Source organism: Neophocaena asiaeorientalis, unplaced genomic scaffold, assembly GCF_003031525.2.
Source record: "Neophocaena asiaeorientalis asiaeorientalis breed wild unplaced genomic scaffold, Neophocaena_asiaeorientalis_V1.1 scaffold16, whole genome shotgun sequence".
Lineage (NCBI taxonomy): Eukaryota > Metazoa > Chordata > Mammalia > Artiodactyla > Phocoenidae > Neophocaena > Neophocaena asiaeorientalis.
In genome coordinates this window covers 1,263,034-1,281,257 of record NW_020175446.1, presented here as the reverse complement: position 1 = coordinate 1,281,257, position 18,224 = coordinate 1,263,034, and the positions used below count along the sequence as shown (strand labels likewise).

Here is an 18,224-nt window from a genome sequence, read left to right as displayed (position 1 = left end):
GTGCCTGTTTCAGTCAGCAGAGAGACTGTAACTAAGAGAGAAGGAATTAAAACTCGGTTGAACTTTTACTAAATGACAAATACCTGTTGTTATTATTAACAACTGTTAAAAATGTTTAAGAACAATTATTAGACATATTTAAACACAATTGCTAAAATATCATAATGCAGTGTATTTTGCAAAGCAATCCCAATTCCTTCCCATTTTTGTTTCCATCCGTCCAAATTTGGCTCTTAGCTTTAGCTTCTGAAATTAGGAGATCGAGGGATTATATCGTTTGATAGTAATATTTATGCAAGGGTGCTTCTGGAATGGAGTAGAGTGCAGTTCAGCCTGGGAATGCATTTCTAATGCTAGTCAATTTAAAAAACAGTAATTCTTCCGTTCACTGAAAATTCTTCGCTTCCAGAGTGGAATGAAAGAAGATGCATCAGAGTAGCTCAATATGGAATCTGAAGGAATAAATCCTTTATTTTTTTAGGATTTTTAAGGTTGTTCTTTTTCAGAATCTTTCCTAAAATAAACTAAACAAAGTTTTAATGTTGTTGTAAAAATACTTATAATCTTATAAATGCATGAATGGGGCCATATCTAGCATGCTGAATTTTTCATCTTTTTTTTCTTTTTCTTTCCTTCCTTTTCCCACATTGCCCGCTTCTGCTCATGTTAATCTTGCCCAAACCCTATCCAACAACTAAAATTAATAACCTGTTGTGTAGATTTCTCTTTTTTACATGCTTATCTATATAATTATATGCAAACATATATACGCAAATACACATATAAGGTTATGTGTACTTTTTGATTAAAAATGGAATTATATTAGACTTGTATTCTGATAACAAGAAAATTGATTATTAATGATTTAAAGATTAATTTCAGATTTAATTCAAAGTTACTATGCTTCATATATATACATCATTTATTTCTAAGTTACATATTTTTAAACTTGTACATTTTAAGAAGCAGAAACTTCTGTATTTCATTCCTTTCTTAACATTCCTTTAAGTTATCACTTCTCTTTGGAGTGAAGATGTGTACACATTACAGTCATCTGAATTTGTACAACTCCTCAGCATTGATCTACTAAGATGTATTCTCTCCACCCCATCCTGCACATTTTTCTTAAAGCTGTGTACAATAGGTTGGCCTTTGGATATAGAGTTGGGTGAAACTTAAGAGAATAGATAGTTTTAGGTGCTAACAAACACTAGAACAGAGTATTCTATGTTCTCTCTCTCTTATTTGCATACCATAGATTATTTTGCCTATTTCTAGTCCCTTTTGAAGAAACAAGTTCTAAAGCCCATATGTAGGTGGTAGAAACTAATGTCATTTGCTTCTCTGCCTCATTTATATAAGTGGGTTGTTCTTATTCATGATTTCTGGAAAATCAGGGAAAGTCAGTCACAAGTTCCTATTTAGATTGTCAGCATTATATAATATAATATATAATATAATATAATATAAATTTATTGAGTAGATAATTCTAACAACAATCGTTATAAGCTGAAAAGACTGACTGCATTATGTTTCAGGGTTCTTTTTATTTATCCTATATTTGAAAATGGACATGAGTCTGAGTAAGACATGGTATAACCCAGTGATCCTCAGAGGACAGTGCTTTTTGCCATTTTCCCTTCTTTTCATCAGTAAAAGGAGGCAAAAACAAACCCCCAGCTGGTGTGTTTGGAGGATAACTGTGCGAGTGTCTGAAATGTCTGATCCCTTGGAGCCTGGAATTCTTCTCCCTCCTTCTTTACTGGAAAAGCTGGGGCTGGCTCTGTAGTTCTAGATGAGGGCAGAGGACAAGATGGGCAAGGTTCCTATAGCATCAGACTGTCCACAGCTCTGCCTTAGAGGGGACCTTGTTCTGGACCTTCATCCACTCTCATTTGTGGACACCCGGTGACCCTTTCAGAAGACCCAGGCCCCAGACATTCCTGATGCAGTCTGTGGGTGAGAGCATTGACAGGATATTGGGGAACGATCACCAGGAAGGAAGTCACACTGAAGCCTGACTTGTTATCACCTCAATTTACTTATCTCTGGTGAAGACTTCGAGGAGAAATGGGAAGTGAGCAGAAGCCAGTGCGATGTAGGACCTGGCACTTTAATGGGAAGCAGAGCCAGGAAAGGCCTGGCCTTCAGCGCAGTGGCTGTCGGGGCTGTTGCCACAGGCACCTGCGGGGTTTGCAGCTGACCAGGGCCCAGGCTGCTAGCCCGGCGTCCTAGGGCGTGCCTGCCGCTGCTGGGGCAGGCACTTTACTGGAGCCCCGTGCCCAGCTCACACCCACGTCCTGGGTACGAAGCCTGCCGAAGGAGCAGTTTTTCTCAAACACTGCTGTGCGCTAGTCTTCACCTGGGGGTCATAGTGAAATGGAGATTCCTAAGCTCGAATTCCAGGTATTAAAGTTGAGCACGTCAGAATTCTGGACCTTTGAGTGAGTCCTCAAAGTGATCCTGAGGGCGGTGGCGTGTAGGTGGCAGTGGGTGTCTGAGGCAGCCCCGGCAGGCCATGGCAAGGTGCTGCCTGCCGCACGGGCTCCAGGTGGAGGGGACCTGCAGGCAGGTGCAGAGGGACAACAGAGGTAATGGAAGAGTAAAGGACCAGGAGAGAAGCACAGAGAGAGACAGAGAGAGAGAGAGAGGAGAAAAACATGGGAACGACACACCTTACCAACCCCTTTGTCATTTTGACCATTTCTAGTACCCTTTGAGGAAACGTGTTCAGAACCCAATATGCAGACACTAGAAAAATAATTACACCTGCTCATCTGACACATTTTTAAAGAGTGGGTTGCCCATGACCTAAGAATGGTTTACATCAAATTTTTATGCCATTTAAAAATCATAAAATAGCCCATCTCCCTTTTGTCTTTCATCAAGAATGGCTGACGCTGTAAACCTTTCTTGCTTTAAAAAAATGTTAATGACCCCACCTCATGCCCAGATGGGCACATGGCAATCTACTCTACAGACAGAGAGCCTTGCAGGGGTGACCACACTCTGCTCAAGTTTTGCTTATTTTTGTAGTGGTTCCATAAAATAATGTGAGCCGCTGTAAACAACATTCATTTCAGCTCTTTCTGAACTGTAGGGCAGAAGGGTTGAGCCAGTTTTTCAAGGCTTATTCCTAAAAGCATACCCAGGGTTGTAGTTCTACTCTTGTACTAAGTTTTAGGAATCGTTGCTCTCGTAAATATAATGTCCATTTACAGTCTGAGCTTTCATTACTTTATTCCTTATAAGGAATGTGACACAGTTTATTCATATAATAGTAATTGCATTATCCCCCAGAATAATCATTTGTTCTGTTTGTTTGTAGAGACAGCTTTGAACCACACTTTAAAATCATCATAATTGTATAGGGAATTGAAAAATAAAATGCTAAAAAATGAAAAATAAGTGGATATCTCAAGTACATGGAGATTTTCCATTTAATTTTAGCACACTTCTTAGAAATGCTTTTTAATAATGTTTCTGGAAAGAAGCAAGATTTACTAAATGTAAATATATATATCCTACTATGCAATTCATATACTGTGCAATTTTTAAAATATTTGTGGTAAGCAGGGTGTGTTTTGTGGTGTGTGTGTGTAGATGAGTTTTCTTTGATTCAGTGACCTTTCTTTTTTTTTTTTTACGGTACGCGGGCCTACTCACCGCTGTGGCCCCTCCCACTGCGGAGCACAGGCTCCGGACGCGCAGGCTCAGCAGCCATGGCTCACGGGCCCAGCCGCTCCGTGGCATGTGGGATCTTCCCAGACCGGGGCACGAACCCGTGTCCGCTGCATCGGCAGGCGGACTCTCAACCACTGCGCCACCAGGGAAGCCCAGTGACCTTTCTTATAACCAGAAAGGGAGACTGGTCAAGATGTAATGGTAATAAATGCAATACAACTGCAAATTAGATACAGCACACAGACACACGCAGACACACACACACACACACACACACGCACATACACACACAGGAGACAGAGGAAGAGAGAAAAACAGTCAAGGACTTAGGTTTGAATTTCAGTCAATAATTAACTTGACAAATTTACTTAATTTCTTAGCCAGTTTCTTCATCTGTAAAGTAGGGAGTGTAACCACTATTTCAAAGCCTTCAGCAGGCTGTGAAAAGTGCCTGCACTAAAGCGTGGCAGGTAAAAGATACCCAGAGACTACACGTTCTCTTCCTTGGACTCGGACTTTGAGGAAACAGAGAGCTGAGCGGCACTTTACCGACATCAAACGTGTAAATGTGATCTGACATGGACAGTTTCACAGCAGCCGTCTTCCTTCATTCAGTGAGCAGCAAATTTGTTCAGTCACTTATTTGACAAAAGCCAAATGAAAGGAAGTATATTTATATCGTGTATGTCAAAAAATTCAGAGCTGCGTTAAGTTTCAAGAAAGAAACAGTTGGTACAGAGTATAAATATATTCACAGCTCCAATAGGATCCACTGACCCAAGTGTTCCTTTGTGTTGTCTGGGCTGGAGACCAGAAGGGCAGACACGCTCTGAGCGAAACTCCGAAGCGCATTGTTTACTTTTCCTTCAGAGCAGCTTGTCTGCCTGTCCTCACCCCTGGATGTAAGTTTATTTAAAGTTCCCATCCCCTGAGTCACATCACCTCCTTTGCTGTTTCACTCATTCTTCCCCAGCATCATCTTGTTTTGGAATTCCTGTACATGGCAGGTTCCAGGTGAACTAGTAGTCCAGTCTATGGCAAGTCCACACTCAGGAGTCATCCCCACGGGGACTTTCCTGTCTAATAAATGGGAGGGCCAAGGATCACAATATCTGCTCGTTTCCAAACTCAATATTTGCACCCATTATATTGTAAAAATAAATGAATGAATAAATAATGGCGTGTAGTTGGTATGAACAAGTGGTTATGACTTTAATGATTTTACTTATTTATTAGTTCAGTTTTACATGTAAAGAATTCTAAATTTAAATTTGTACGCTTTGGTTTCCTCTGATATGTTTCTCTATTTTCCCCACACATTTTGTATTTCCTTACAATTTATGAATTTCATTATGGACACTAATTAATACAGCATTCGCACATTGTCTAAAATAGTAATTCCTTTTATTGTTATTCACTGCAGTGCAGTGACTGTACCGTCTAGTGATCACAGGACGTCATTTGATGAAATGGAATAATTTAGTTGGCTGGTTTTTCAGGACCCTGGATACCAATTCATCTCTTTGTTAGAGATTCTTCTTTTTAGGAAATTCTGCTATTGATCTTGAGGCTACAAAACCAATCAGCCTGTTATTATGTACCCGCTGTGTTCAGGGCATTGCTGTGTACAAGCTCTGGGCGTGTTGTGAAAACTCATAAACACTCCCTTAGAAGGTGAATGTGTGTGGGGTGTGTGTGTGTGTGTGTGTGTGTGTGTGTGTGTGTGTGCGCGCGCGCGCAGAGAGGGAGGAGCAGGGTAGGTGTTGGATCTTGGGGCAAACGATGGCCATGCTGCTTTTGGTATATCTGCAGCTCAGGAAGGGGTGTAAGGCATGCATGCATTTGTTGGCATACTTTGCAAGAAGTCAGGACAGTTATATCCTGTTGTTAAGGTAATAGGTGTGTGTTAGTTTTACGATATTAGAATGACTAATTTTTAAGAAAAAATTCTTGGGAAAAATGATGCTATATTTTTTATTCACTTTGCCTCTTTCTCTTTTCATTGTTTTATTTATTTTTTCCTTTGGAAAACTTCACTATGATAGTCTTTTCTGCTGTCTGTTAACCTGTGAGGTTAAGAGCACAGGCCTACAAAGTGCAAAGTTTGCTCTTTCTGCCAATTCTGAAACCAGATGCAAGTTCTAGGAGTTCCCAAAATGACCCTCAGGTTTGATAATTCGACAGAAGGACTCAATGAGCTCACTGAAAGCTGCTATACTCACAGTCACATTTGTCACTGGAAAGGATACAAATGAGAACCAGCTGAAGGAAGAGGCACAGAGGGGAGACCCTGAGATTGGTCCGAACTCAGAGCTTCCAGGCGTCTTGTCCTCGTTGAGTCATGGACAGTGTCACCTCCTCCCACCCATGACTTGTGACATATGCACAGCTTACTGCCAACCTGGGAAGCTCATCTGAGCCTCTGTGTCCAGAGATTTTATCGACATTTCATTACATAAGCATCATGGATTGAATCATTGCCCCATATGGTTGAACTAAGTCTTTACCTGACGCTGTCCCTGTAGGTTAGACTGAAACCGTGTTGCCTCAAGGCACCCCACTTGAGCAACCTGCTGAATATAAACGATTAGGTGTGGTCCCCGGGGCCCACGGTGAATAACAGACACTCACACCACTCAGCAAATCCCACGAGTTTAAAGGTCACCTCCTAGGAGCTATACTAGTCTTGGAAATCACATTTCTTACTGAATATTTTTGAATGTGGCTCAGCCATCCTACTTGTGTTTCTGTCCTATTGGATCACATGTTGCTGCACTAAAGAAGAAATCACATCACTTCTTATTTAAGAAACTCACCCCTCCGCCTGCCGATGCAGGGGACACGGGTTTGTGCCCCGGTCTGGGAAGATCCCACATGCCACAGAGCGGCTAGGCCTGTGAGCCATGGCCGCTGAGCCTGTGTGTCCAGAGCCTGTGCTCCGCAACGGGAGAGGCCAGGGCAGTGAGAGGCCCGCGAACCAAAAAAAAAAAAAAAAAAAAAAGACTTAATGAGGGAAGGTATATTCATAAGATACATCACTCAAACTTTGGTAAAGCATATACAGTGATCAGAAATATTATCCCAAATACCATTTTAGGGGAGTAAACAGTCTGAATATTGGTAATACTTTAATATTTTCGCTCAATACTTCAAGCCATAATTGCAGTGTTTTGAATCTGGGAGAGTTATGGGAGAGTTATGTATAGCATAACTGGGAGAGTTATGTATAGCAACAGCAAGTCTTTTTTTTAATCTGTTTGCATTCCTAAACATCACAATGATATTCTCTTCCCTTATTCCCATGTTTCCTCATCTTTTAAAATATATATTATTCTAAAAATAAAGAGAAATGTTAGAGACAGAGAAAAGAAACTCTTGTAATGACATGATCGTCATTACTTGACTTTATATAGCACTTTACTTTTTAACATCTTTTAGCAAAGGCTAATTGTAGCCATCTTGAAAGTGGCTGACTTAAGTACAAATCTAAAAGAAAAAAGAAATGTGGAAATGCAATTTTAGAAAATTAACTCCAGTGTAGTTTTGATTTGCATTATGTGTATGGGCTTGGGTGGATGTATGCAAATATATGAAAGTTGAAGTATGACTGCCAAAATCTATTTGGTATATCAAATATAAAAGGAAAGGGGAGGGGGAGGGGTAGAGATGGAAAACAGAAAAACTTCGACTTTATTTAGTACAGTTCATTGCTTTTCAAATGAAAAAAGGTAAAATTCAGGGAGGTCAGCAAATTATTCAAGATTGGCACTACTTAGCTATCATCTGTAGCTAAGTGTAATGATATACATCTTTCTACAAAAAAAACAGGGCCCAGTACTTGAAAATGTATTGGTTTTCACATGAAAGGATTATCGATTCACTGGCATGATTTTCCAGGTCTGATGATGTCTGGGGATATTTTGTATGTATTATGGCCCAAATATTTTTTTTCTATAATCCAGGAAGATCCGTGTCTGATGGTTTTTTCTGTGCATCCAGGTGTGACTCTGGAGTCGGACTCTTGCCTTGACCCGGGGATCCCTGTGAATGGGCATCGGCACGGCAGTCACTTTGGCATCCAATCCACAGTGACCTTCAGCTGCAATCCAGGCTATACACTGAGTGACGACGAGCCCCTGGTCTGTGAGCGGAACCACCAGTGGAGCCATGCATTGCCCAGCTGTGACGGTAGGTGGAGCTCAGCACAGCAGCAAACCCGGAAGACGTGCATAGCAATTCTTTAAACAGTCTGGGTGGCATGTGTTTTGTGGGGTGGTAGGATATGACTGAAGTGGGCCTTCTATTTGAAAGCTTGTACACCTTAAAAATACGGCCATTTAGCATGTGAAGTTTACCTGGCAAATCTTCTCTATGAAGCAGAGCTTCTGTTTAGAAATGAAGAACATAAATTATGGGCTGGCCTTCAGTTTCATCCCCAGACACTCAAGCTTGTAGAGCTTAGTGATGCACACATCCTTACCCACGGTGTTTATTGAAGACTACGTGAGACAGCATCATGAGTAGGCATGTTCCACCCTGTCAGACCTGATTTTCCTGTGAACCGGTCCAGGCATCAGACAACTTGCTCCAGCTCTGCACACCTGGACTGTGTTGCCTCTGACTCTTCCCTATGGCAGAGCTCTTCCCCAGGGGTGTGGGAAGTCTTTCCTCTGGAGATCCCCCCGACTGGTTTTGTGTGTGTGTGTGTGTGTGTGTGTGTGTGATACCACCCACTTCCCCTGTCTGCACAGATCTGCTTTTGGAAATCTCAGAATGAATAACATTCTTGTTGATTGTGTGTTACTGTATTATGCAGCTTTACGCTATGCAGTTTATAGTTATAACAGCCAGATGGACGAATATGTTACTTGTGATCATTTGCGACAGTGTCAGGGATTTTGCCTTTGGCCACGAATGTAACCACGTGGTTATATTCATGACCAAAGGCCATGAAGAATATACATATATAAATATATATAAAATATATCTGTTTTATATATATAATAGATATACATTCTTATATATATTTCCATATAAATATTATATATATTTCCATTTCCATTACTTTTTATAGACTTTAGGCATTTCCACTCAAAGATGATATATTGATATATTCATGAAAAACCTTGACTTCTTCAAAATGATTCACCGAAAATAACAGGGTTTAATGGGACAATTACGCTTGGCTACAGACCACTCAAGACCTTTGACCTTTGTCACCAGAGTGTTAACCCAAACAATAACTGGTACTTTGGGAGAAAGACTGCAAAGTGCAGGTGGACAGCACACGGTGGTTGGAGGGTGTCTCAAGAAGAATGAAGAATCCACAAAACCAGGAGAGTGGAACACTGCCCTCTGGGCAGAAGCAGATGCAGGTTGAGCTCTCCATCTATGGGGCCAGCATATCAGAAGCCACAGAAGGAGATGCAACCTGACGTGAAGCATTAGCTATGCGAGGCAAGGGGTGAGCCCTGCTGGGGAGGGACCCCTAGGTGCATGTGCCTACTTTTACTTTCCTTAATAGGGATCTGAAAGAGTTCCAGTTTTGTGCAGAAGATAAGCTGAGACATTTTTCTTTTCCTGCCATAGGTTATAACTCTACTGTATCAACTCCAGTATTTGCCTAGGGAAAATGTTGTAAGAACCCAAATAATTGTCATATTATGTTGACACCACTTTTCTATTTACCAATCTCAAATGAGCTGTTAATATAGAAATATGTATTGTAGCAGGGCAGCCTGTAGAAATGTAGAGGATTGTCAAAAGGTATATTCCTTACTACTCAGCCATAAAAAAGAGTGCAATATTGCCATTTGCAGCAACATTGGTGGATCTAGAGACTGTCATACTAAGTGAAGTAAGTCAGGCAGAGAAAGAAAATGTCATATCACTTATATGTGGAATCTTAAAAATTGATACAAATCAACTTTACAAAACAGAAACAGACTCACAGACATAGAAAACAAACTTATAGTTACCAAAGGGAAAAGGAGAGGGGCAAGGGATAAATTAGGAGTATGGGATTAACAGATACACACCACTGTATATAAAATAGATAAAAAACAAGGGGAAGGATTTACTGTATAGCATAGAGAACTATATTCAATATCTTGCAATAAATCATAATGGAAAAAGAATCTGAAGCTATACACCTGAAACTAACACAGTATTGTAAATCAACTATAGTTAAATCAAAAAATATTTTAAAAGGTATATTCCTAATTCCCTTTATATTCAATACAATATTTCAATGAAAGAAAGTGGCAGAAATTGCCCAGGTGTACATAGGTGCATAACTACAACATGGACCACAAGCACCTTGGCCCCACGTTTGCCGTACAGGAGGATGTATCAGAGCCAACTGCTTCCTTCAAAGCCGGTGAAGAGGGATGAAGACTTACAGACAGTAGTTATGAGTAAATTATTCTAGGAAGAAGTGTCTCCTTATTTGCATTCTTTTTTATATTAGACCTTAAATAAACTCTAAAATAATATATCACCTTAACAAATATATAGAGAACCATAATATAAATGAATCTACCTGTAGAAAATACCATACTTAATAGTAAACTATTACAAAAAGTCCCATGAAATTCAAGAACAGAACAACTAACTTCCTCAGTATCAGAAATGTTATTTGACATTGCCCAGAAGATCTTAACTAAGACAATAATTTAAGAAAATTATATGAATGATAAATGTTAGAAAGAGAATATAACCATTAGCAATAATAAGGGTTCAGTATGTGACTGCATTCAGGATAAACATAAATCAGTAGATTTCCACAAAGAACATAACATATTAGAAGTATAATAAAATACATATATAGAAAATAAACCCCTAAAAACTGCCAGGAATATATCTAACAAGAAATATGAAGGCATATATTTTTTAAAAATTAGAAAGTTACAATATAATACAAAAGAATAACCTAGAAATGGAAATACATATTATGTTTCTACATGGGAAGAATGAAATTTAAATGTACAGATTTTCTACAAATAGAGTTTAAAGTTCAATCAAATCTAATTAAAATTAATTTGGTTTTTTTGTAGAAATTTATAGACATTTAAAAATTAATCCAGAAGGGTAAAGGCTGCAAACAGCTAAGAAATACGTATTTTTAAGAAAGATAAGGAAGGGCTACACTACCTAGTATCAAAGAATACTGAAAATTAATGATTGATTAAAACAATATGAAATCAGTGCAGAAATACAGAAACAGATTAATGATACAGCATAGGGATCCTAGTAACGTATCTGTGCCCATATAGGAACTTAATTTATGAAAATTATTCCAAATCAGCGAGAGGGGATGACATATTTAATAAATAATGTTGGTCAAATGGGATATCTGAGTGGGGTTTAAAATGTTAAAAAAGTAAATCAAAGTTACACATTAAAGATAGAAACAAAGATTCAGAACTTCAAATCATTATGTGACAATTAGTCAAATATTATTAAGACAACCTTTTATTGAATATTTATTTATTTACACAAATATAAGCTCAGTGAGTTTTCCCACAAGAAACACATCTGTATAAGATTAAGACCACACAGATCAGTACATGAACGTGACCAGCACCTCAGGAGTCCCCTCCCAGTCACTGCCCTACAAAGGCTACTGCTCCCTTGATCCTCTAAAGATTCTATGTAAAGGAAATCATACAGGATGTGTACTTTGCTGTGTCCCGCTTCTTCCACTCAGTCATACACTTGTGACATCATCCAAGTCATGACATTTAGCTGCACTTCCTTCATTCTTGTCATCTATGTTTTATTGTATAAATATACCACCATGTTTTATTCCATGATACGCTGTATGAAATTTGAGTTATTTTGAGCACCCTTTCATGCTTTTTTGGCCAAGGGTATATCCTACTCCGCGAAACACTTGTTTTTCCCTCCTATTTATACTGGGTAACATACCTTTTTCTTATTGAATTGTAAGCATTGTTTGTATATTTGGAGACCACTCCTTTGTTGGATCGACGCATGGTGAATGTTTTCTCTCACTCTGTCTCTGTCTTCCTCCTCTTCTTGATCTTTGTTTTTAAATTTTTAAAATCTTTTTATTGGGGTGTAGTTGCTTTACAATGTTGTGTTAGTTTCTGCTGTACAGCAAAGTGAATCAGTTATATGTATACACATATTCCCTCTTTTTTGGATTTCCTTCCCATTTAGGTCACCACAGAGCATTATGTAGAGCTCCCTGTGCTATATATAGCAGGTTCTCATTAGTTATCTATTTTATACATATTACTGTATATATGTCAATCCCTATCTCCCAATTTATCCCACCTCCCCTTTCCCCCCTTGGTGTCCATACATTTGTTCTCTATGTCTGTGTCTCTATTTCTGCCTTACAAACAGGTTCATCTGTACCGTTTTTCTAGATTACACATATATGCATTAATATACGATATTTGTTTTTCTCTCTCTGACTTACTTCCCTCTGTATGACAGTCTCTAAGTTATGACCCAGCAATCCCACTACTGGGCATATAACCTGAGAAAACCATAATTCAAAAAGACACATGCGCCCGAATGTTCATTGCAACACTATTTACAGTATAGCCAGGTCATGGAAGCAACCTAAATGTCCATTGACAGATGAATGGATAAAGAAGATGTGGTACATATATACAATGGAATATTAGCCATAAAAAGGAATGAAATTGGGTCATTGGTAGAGACGTAGATGGATCTTGGTCTCTTTTTGATGAATAGAATGTTTTCAGTTTAAAGTAGTCTAATTGTTCAGTGAATTCATTGGTGGTTGGTGCTTTACAGGTAGTGTTTAAGAAGCCTTGCTACCTGCAGCGTCATAATGATATTCTATTGTTTTCTTTCAGAAAACTTTAAAACTTTTAAAGCTTTATTGAGATATAATTAAAATTCTATAAACTGCCTGTTTAATGTTAAAAATTTAATATGTTCTGAGGTATGTATGCATCCATGAAACCATCACTGTGATTAAGAACGTTTTCATCACGCCTGAAAGCAAACACTAATTTATTTTAAATTTCAAATATATACTTTAAATCTGTCTAATTTTTTGTTAAGTTAATACGTAGTGTCTAGATCCATTTTTTTTCCCCAGTAGGGCTTTCCAGTTGAGACAGTGTTATTTATTGGAAAGATCATACTGTCTCTTCTCTGATGCACTATTTTGTCACACAAGTGACTAAGCATGAGTCATTGGTTTTGTCCTTTTGTTTGTTCCTTGAGAAATTTTACTTTTTAATTCTTGGAAAACCTTCTAAAGAAATATAGAAATAATAAAAAACATTTACATTTCACTATATACAAATTAAAAGTTCCATTAAAAATTTTAAAAGGTAAAAGAAAAGGGTCAGATTACAGAAAATAATTGCACTGTCCATGTAATATGATTCCAAATAACTGTGTCCTGTAAATGAATGGGAGAAGAACAACAACACGAACAAAGCAAGAGGTCTGTGGGGGAAACACACACATAGGCGATTCACAGAAGTACACAAAAGGTCAAAAAATGGTTTAAAATATGCCCATTCTGACTAGGAATCAGGAAAATGCAAATAAAACACAATAGTTTTCCTCCCTTGTTGCATTTGCAAAAAAAGTAGAAAGGTCATATTACTCTATTACTGTATCATTGTGGGATTAGGGATCTGCATGTTCATTATACACTATTACTAGGAAACTTAAATAATAACACTCTTTGAAGGAAAGAAAAAGCAAGTCACAGAACAATGTGTGTCATGTATATGAGCACGTACACATAGGTAATTACAGACACACTCACAGTATATGCATAGAAAGTGACTGGAAATAGATATTCTAAAGTTATAGCTATAATGCTTTCCTTTGGGGAGATTAGTAGGCTATCGGGGAGAATGAAGAGAGACTTTTTTAGCTCTCCATTTTATGGTGTTATTTGAATTCTTATTACCTGTTTTATTTTTGTATTAGAACTCTAATAATAAAAAAGTAAATACAATTCATGCTTATGACTACTAGAGAGTGTCAGAAGGCTACTAGCTACTGGACTAATGAAAAATTTGTAAAACTCGAGAATGTCATAAATATCAGTACTATACCAAAATATTTACTCCTTATTTAGACTTCTTTATTAACAACAGTTGTACTAAGAACACTAAGTATGGTAAGGGCCTAACCCTTAAAATACTTCAGTGTTATTCACACATAACTGAACATCAATCAATATATCACTTAATCCAAAATTTGTGGTAAGTTAATCATATGACTAATTCTATTGAAATATTTACATTATATACAAACGCATGGCTTCATTGGATATTATTGTGCAGTTTTGATTGTTCCTTTTGGACTAGAGCTAAAAATGGAATTTAGAAATAGAGCACATACCAGCTGCTCTCTTTTTTACAACTTGAATTTGAGGTAGGCCAGTTGAGCGTCTACTAAAATGAGGCTTCTCCAGTGATTTTCATTGCAAACTTTTCAGCCTGAGCTGGAGAGATTGAAAATGTAAAGTCCTCTGATCATGACTCCACCATTCTACAGAGGTGGGAAATGGCACCTAGTTCATCATAGAAGACACACCAGTCATCAAATTAGCTAGATTCTTGATTTGGTGAAGAAAACTGACAGGTAAAGTGAGAGTCTTATCCTGATCCTGACCCATCTGAGATTTTTCATTTTGACTTTGAATGGATTCTTCTCAAAAGAGAACAACATATACATGTTAAAATACTCTCTGTGTATTCTTGATTTACCACTGGCAACTTACTTTGTTTAAATATTTTAATGGCTATCCAAGATTATTTTCTACTTCTGTCTAGCCGGCAACCTGGGCATTTCATTACCTGAGTCATCCTTATCCGCCAAGGCCAGGTTGCCCTCAGCCTTCACCAGAATTCTTCTGGAATTGCTCCAAGTCGCCAGCACTACTAACTTTCCTGACATCCATTTCTCCTTATTTGCAGTTCCATAAAGTTTAACTTTAAAATGTATAATTAATCTAATCATATATAGTCTTAGTTCATTTGGACTGCTATAACCACATGCTACAGGCTGAGAGGCTTATAAACAACAGAATTTATCTCTCACTGTTGTGGATGGTGGTACTCCAAGTTCACGGTGCCAGCATGATTGACTTTTTGGGAGGGCCCTTCTTGGGTTGCAGACAGCCATCTTCTCAGTGAGTCATCTCATGGTGGAAGGGGCAGGGAAGCTCTGTGGGGCGTCTTTTATCAGGGTACTGATCCCATTAATGAGAGTTCAGCCCTCATGACCTGATCACATCAGAGGCCCCACCCCTGATACCATCACATCAGGCTTTTTGATTTCAATGTGAGTTTCGAGGATACAAGCATTCAGACCATAGTATATACATATATACACATGCATATTTAATCATTTAATACAGTCTTCTCAGTTTAAATTCAAGCTCCTAGAGAATAGGAATTGAAGAACTCATCTAAAATACAACCCTTGGGCTGGGATTCCAGTGATGAGTAGAAGTTCCCAAAGTAGCCAACATGCGAAGAAGCATTCTAGGCAGAGGAAATGAGCAAACTCACCTGAGTTGATTGACATGGAACATTCTGCAAACTCCTGCAGGGTTAGTGATGGAGAGTGAATGGAAAATGAAAAGAATGATCAGAAGGAAATTATCTAGGAGAAATGGTGTGGCAACAGACTGCAAAGGGCCTTCTGTGCTTCGCAGATGTCTGAGATGCTGTTTGTTTTCCATAGAAAATGCATTTTATCTTGTGCATTTTATCTGTTGTTGTCTCCCAGTTGAAATTTATGTAAATTTGGAGTTTAACCTCTCTAATGAGATTGGTAACATAAACTATTTGCTTTGCTTATGCTTCATTGGAACCTATCTCAGCTAATAATAAATGTTTGATGAAAAGCTATTAATAAATCTGCAAACTTTGGGAGATTTTAGAGTTTGATACGAGAGTTTTAGTCAGTCACGGTTGACTGTTTTCATTTCACCTTAAGAACTGTTCTTGTTGCCTTTGCAAATCGTAAGCAATCTCTTAAACCCCATGGGTTTTTATTGTGACAAATGATACATCAATAGCATATTTAAACCTTTAAAAATTCATAGCTCTCAGAAAGGAAAGAAGAAATCAGAATTATAATATTTCATATCACCCTGGAAAAAGGTAAACTCTATCAATATCTCTCACATCATAGCATTGCTGCATTTTTTTCTATTTATGCTTTAGATACTCAGGGTTTGAAGAAGCAAAGTGAACATTGCAATAAAATGACCTCCTTTTATTTGGTGAAAGACAAATGCAAGGAAAACTTTGGAAAAATTTCTTCATTAAATAAATATTTTTGTAAACTCTTTACCCTTTCCACAAGTATTTATTGGAAAACTACTGTATTTGTAGGCACACAGTTGACAAGTTCATAATCTATTAGAAGAGACAGAAGAAAGACTTATTTTTTAAGTCATCCAATGAAGTAAATGCTTTATTAGACTCAGGAAAAATGATTGAGAATAAAGAGATAAAAAATTTGGAATCTTGAAAGGCTTTGAAGGCAGCTTTCCTCATGCATCTCTAATAGTAAGGTTGAGAGGAAAGAAAAGATTGAAAGTGAAGAAATAGAATAAGGCATAAAGGCATAAAGAGGGCCTGGAGGATTTGGAGGATAGAAATGTATTTGCTGAGAGTAGATGCTGATCAAAGGTAGTTCAGAGGCCTTTCATGCTAGTCCTGTGAGCAAGGCCCCAATTCTGTGGGTGAGAGATTTGAGACTGCCCTGTTCTGTGTTCCTGCAGGGGGGCCCCAGGGGTTTCTTTGAGGTGGAACCGAGGACGGTGGCAGGGCTGCTTCAACTGAACAGCTCTGATTATCCCCGTCTGTTATTGTAGGGTTCCCTGTAAGAGTTCTTTTGAGGAAAGGATTCCAGTATAAATGAATGAATGAATAAAATCAATGACTTCTGTAGGGCATGGGGAGTCCACGAATAATTTGAAATGGAAAGTAACCCCATTAAGTTTTTGCTTTAAGTAGAACTTTATAGTAGTTTAAGGAAGTAATGGGGAAAGAGAAAAGAAACAAATCCGACAGTGTACCGACCGTATGCTTTCTCGTGTTAATCTCTTCAAGGAAGAGACAAGAGTAAGGGAGCAGGAAGTCAGACAAAAATGACCCGAAACACGCCAGTTACAGGGCGTTCCACAAGTGGGGAGCGGATGGAGGCGTCATCGTGGAGATGCGGCTGGTGGCGGGGGGGAAGGGACCCAAGGGTGTCATTCTGAGATACTTAAACAGCTGTCTGTAATTCTGCTGCGTTTGAGAAGGAAGTCAGGGCCGGAAACGTGAATCTGCAAGCCGCCAGGTGTCCGGTTAGAGCAGGTGGCGCAGGGCAGCCAGTGTTTTCCAGGGAGAGAAGAGTCCGCCGCACCTGGGCCCTCCGCCCGCACCAACGCCTCCGCGTGCGGGAGCCTCAGCTCCTGCCTCCTCCAGTCCAGGCGGCGCGGACGCTTACAAACAAGCATTAAAGCCACGTTGTTGGTTCTTTGAAGCAATGACTGCCTTGTTTGCAGACTTGAATTCATTGGAAGACTTTGTGCAGGATCCGAGACGGTGCCGGGGCAGGATGGGAATGATAGAAGTTGATAACTACAGAATCCATAGTGCGAGGACTCTACTTAACAGACCACTAGGAACCCAAGGACCTTACAGTAAATTGGCAGCCACTGCCCTGTCACAGAGCGAACTGTTAACACTGGGCTGACTCTGACCGTCTACCTTCCCTCCATCCTTTCATGGCTTACTCAGTGTTCATCATCCTGGGAGTGAACAACTGCGGGGTCGTGTGTCCATCACTTTGCTGCTTCGCCAGCCTCACCGTACTCTCATCACCTAGACTGCCTTTGAGTTTAGAGAACAAGATTCTTGTTCTTAGAATAAGTCATCCTTCGCTATATTTTTATAAATTATTTGCCTTGCCCACTAGAAAGTAAACTTTTGAAAAACAGGACGTTTGTCTTTCATAAGAATATCCCAGGTTTTAGTCTTTTTATCTACACCTGCATTCACAGTGTTGAGATGATGTCATCTTTCTACCCCTCGGTCAGACCTCTCTCATGGGATTGAGACTTGTGTATCCAATTGCAACACCAACCATTCTACATGGATGTCTAGTAGGCCTCGAGCTCGTGTATCCAAAACTGAACTGATTTACTTTCAAAACCTGATTCTCCCAAAGTTTTTCTGCATCTTTTTTCACACTTAGCCTTTAAAACCTCACAATCATCCCCAAATCTTCCTTTTTCTTCATGGCACCCACATCTCACTGACAAGAAAATCCTATTGGCTCTACCTTCCAAATATGGCCAGGTTCTGACCACTTCCCACCACCTCTGCTGCTGACGTTCTGGTCCAGAATCTTGTCTGTTTCACTGTCTGCCGCCCAACCACATCCTCACACAGCGGCCTAGCGCTCAGGCTGAAGTCCGAGTTGGCCCGAGTCATCCTCTGTGCAGGAGCCTCGGGTGGTCCTTCATCTCACTGAGACACATGCCAAGGCCTGGACGGGATCTG

The 18,224-nt window shown here is 39.2% G+C and overlaps 1 protein-coding gene across 1 annotated transcript in view; it reads left to right on the top strand.

Moving 5' to 3' along the window:
- Positions 1–18,224, top strand: part of CSMD1 (CUB and Sushi multiple domains 1) — a 1,745,896-nt gene that overhangs the window by 1,420,302 nt on the left and 307,370 nt on the right. The window contains exon 19 of the mRNA XM_024768064.1: positions 7,684–7,872. Within this exon, the coding sequence (XP_024623832.1) occupies positions 7,684–7,872 (189 nt within the window). The remainder of the gene's footprint in view (positions 1–7,683; positions 7,873–18,224) is intronic.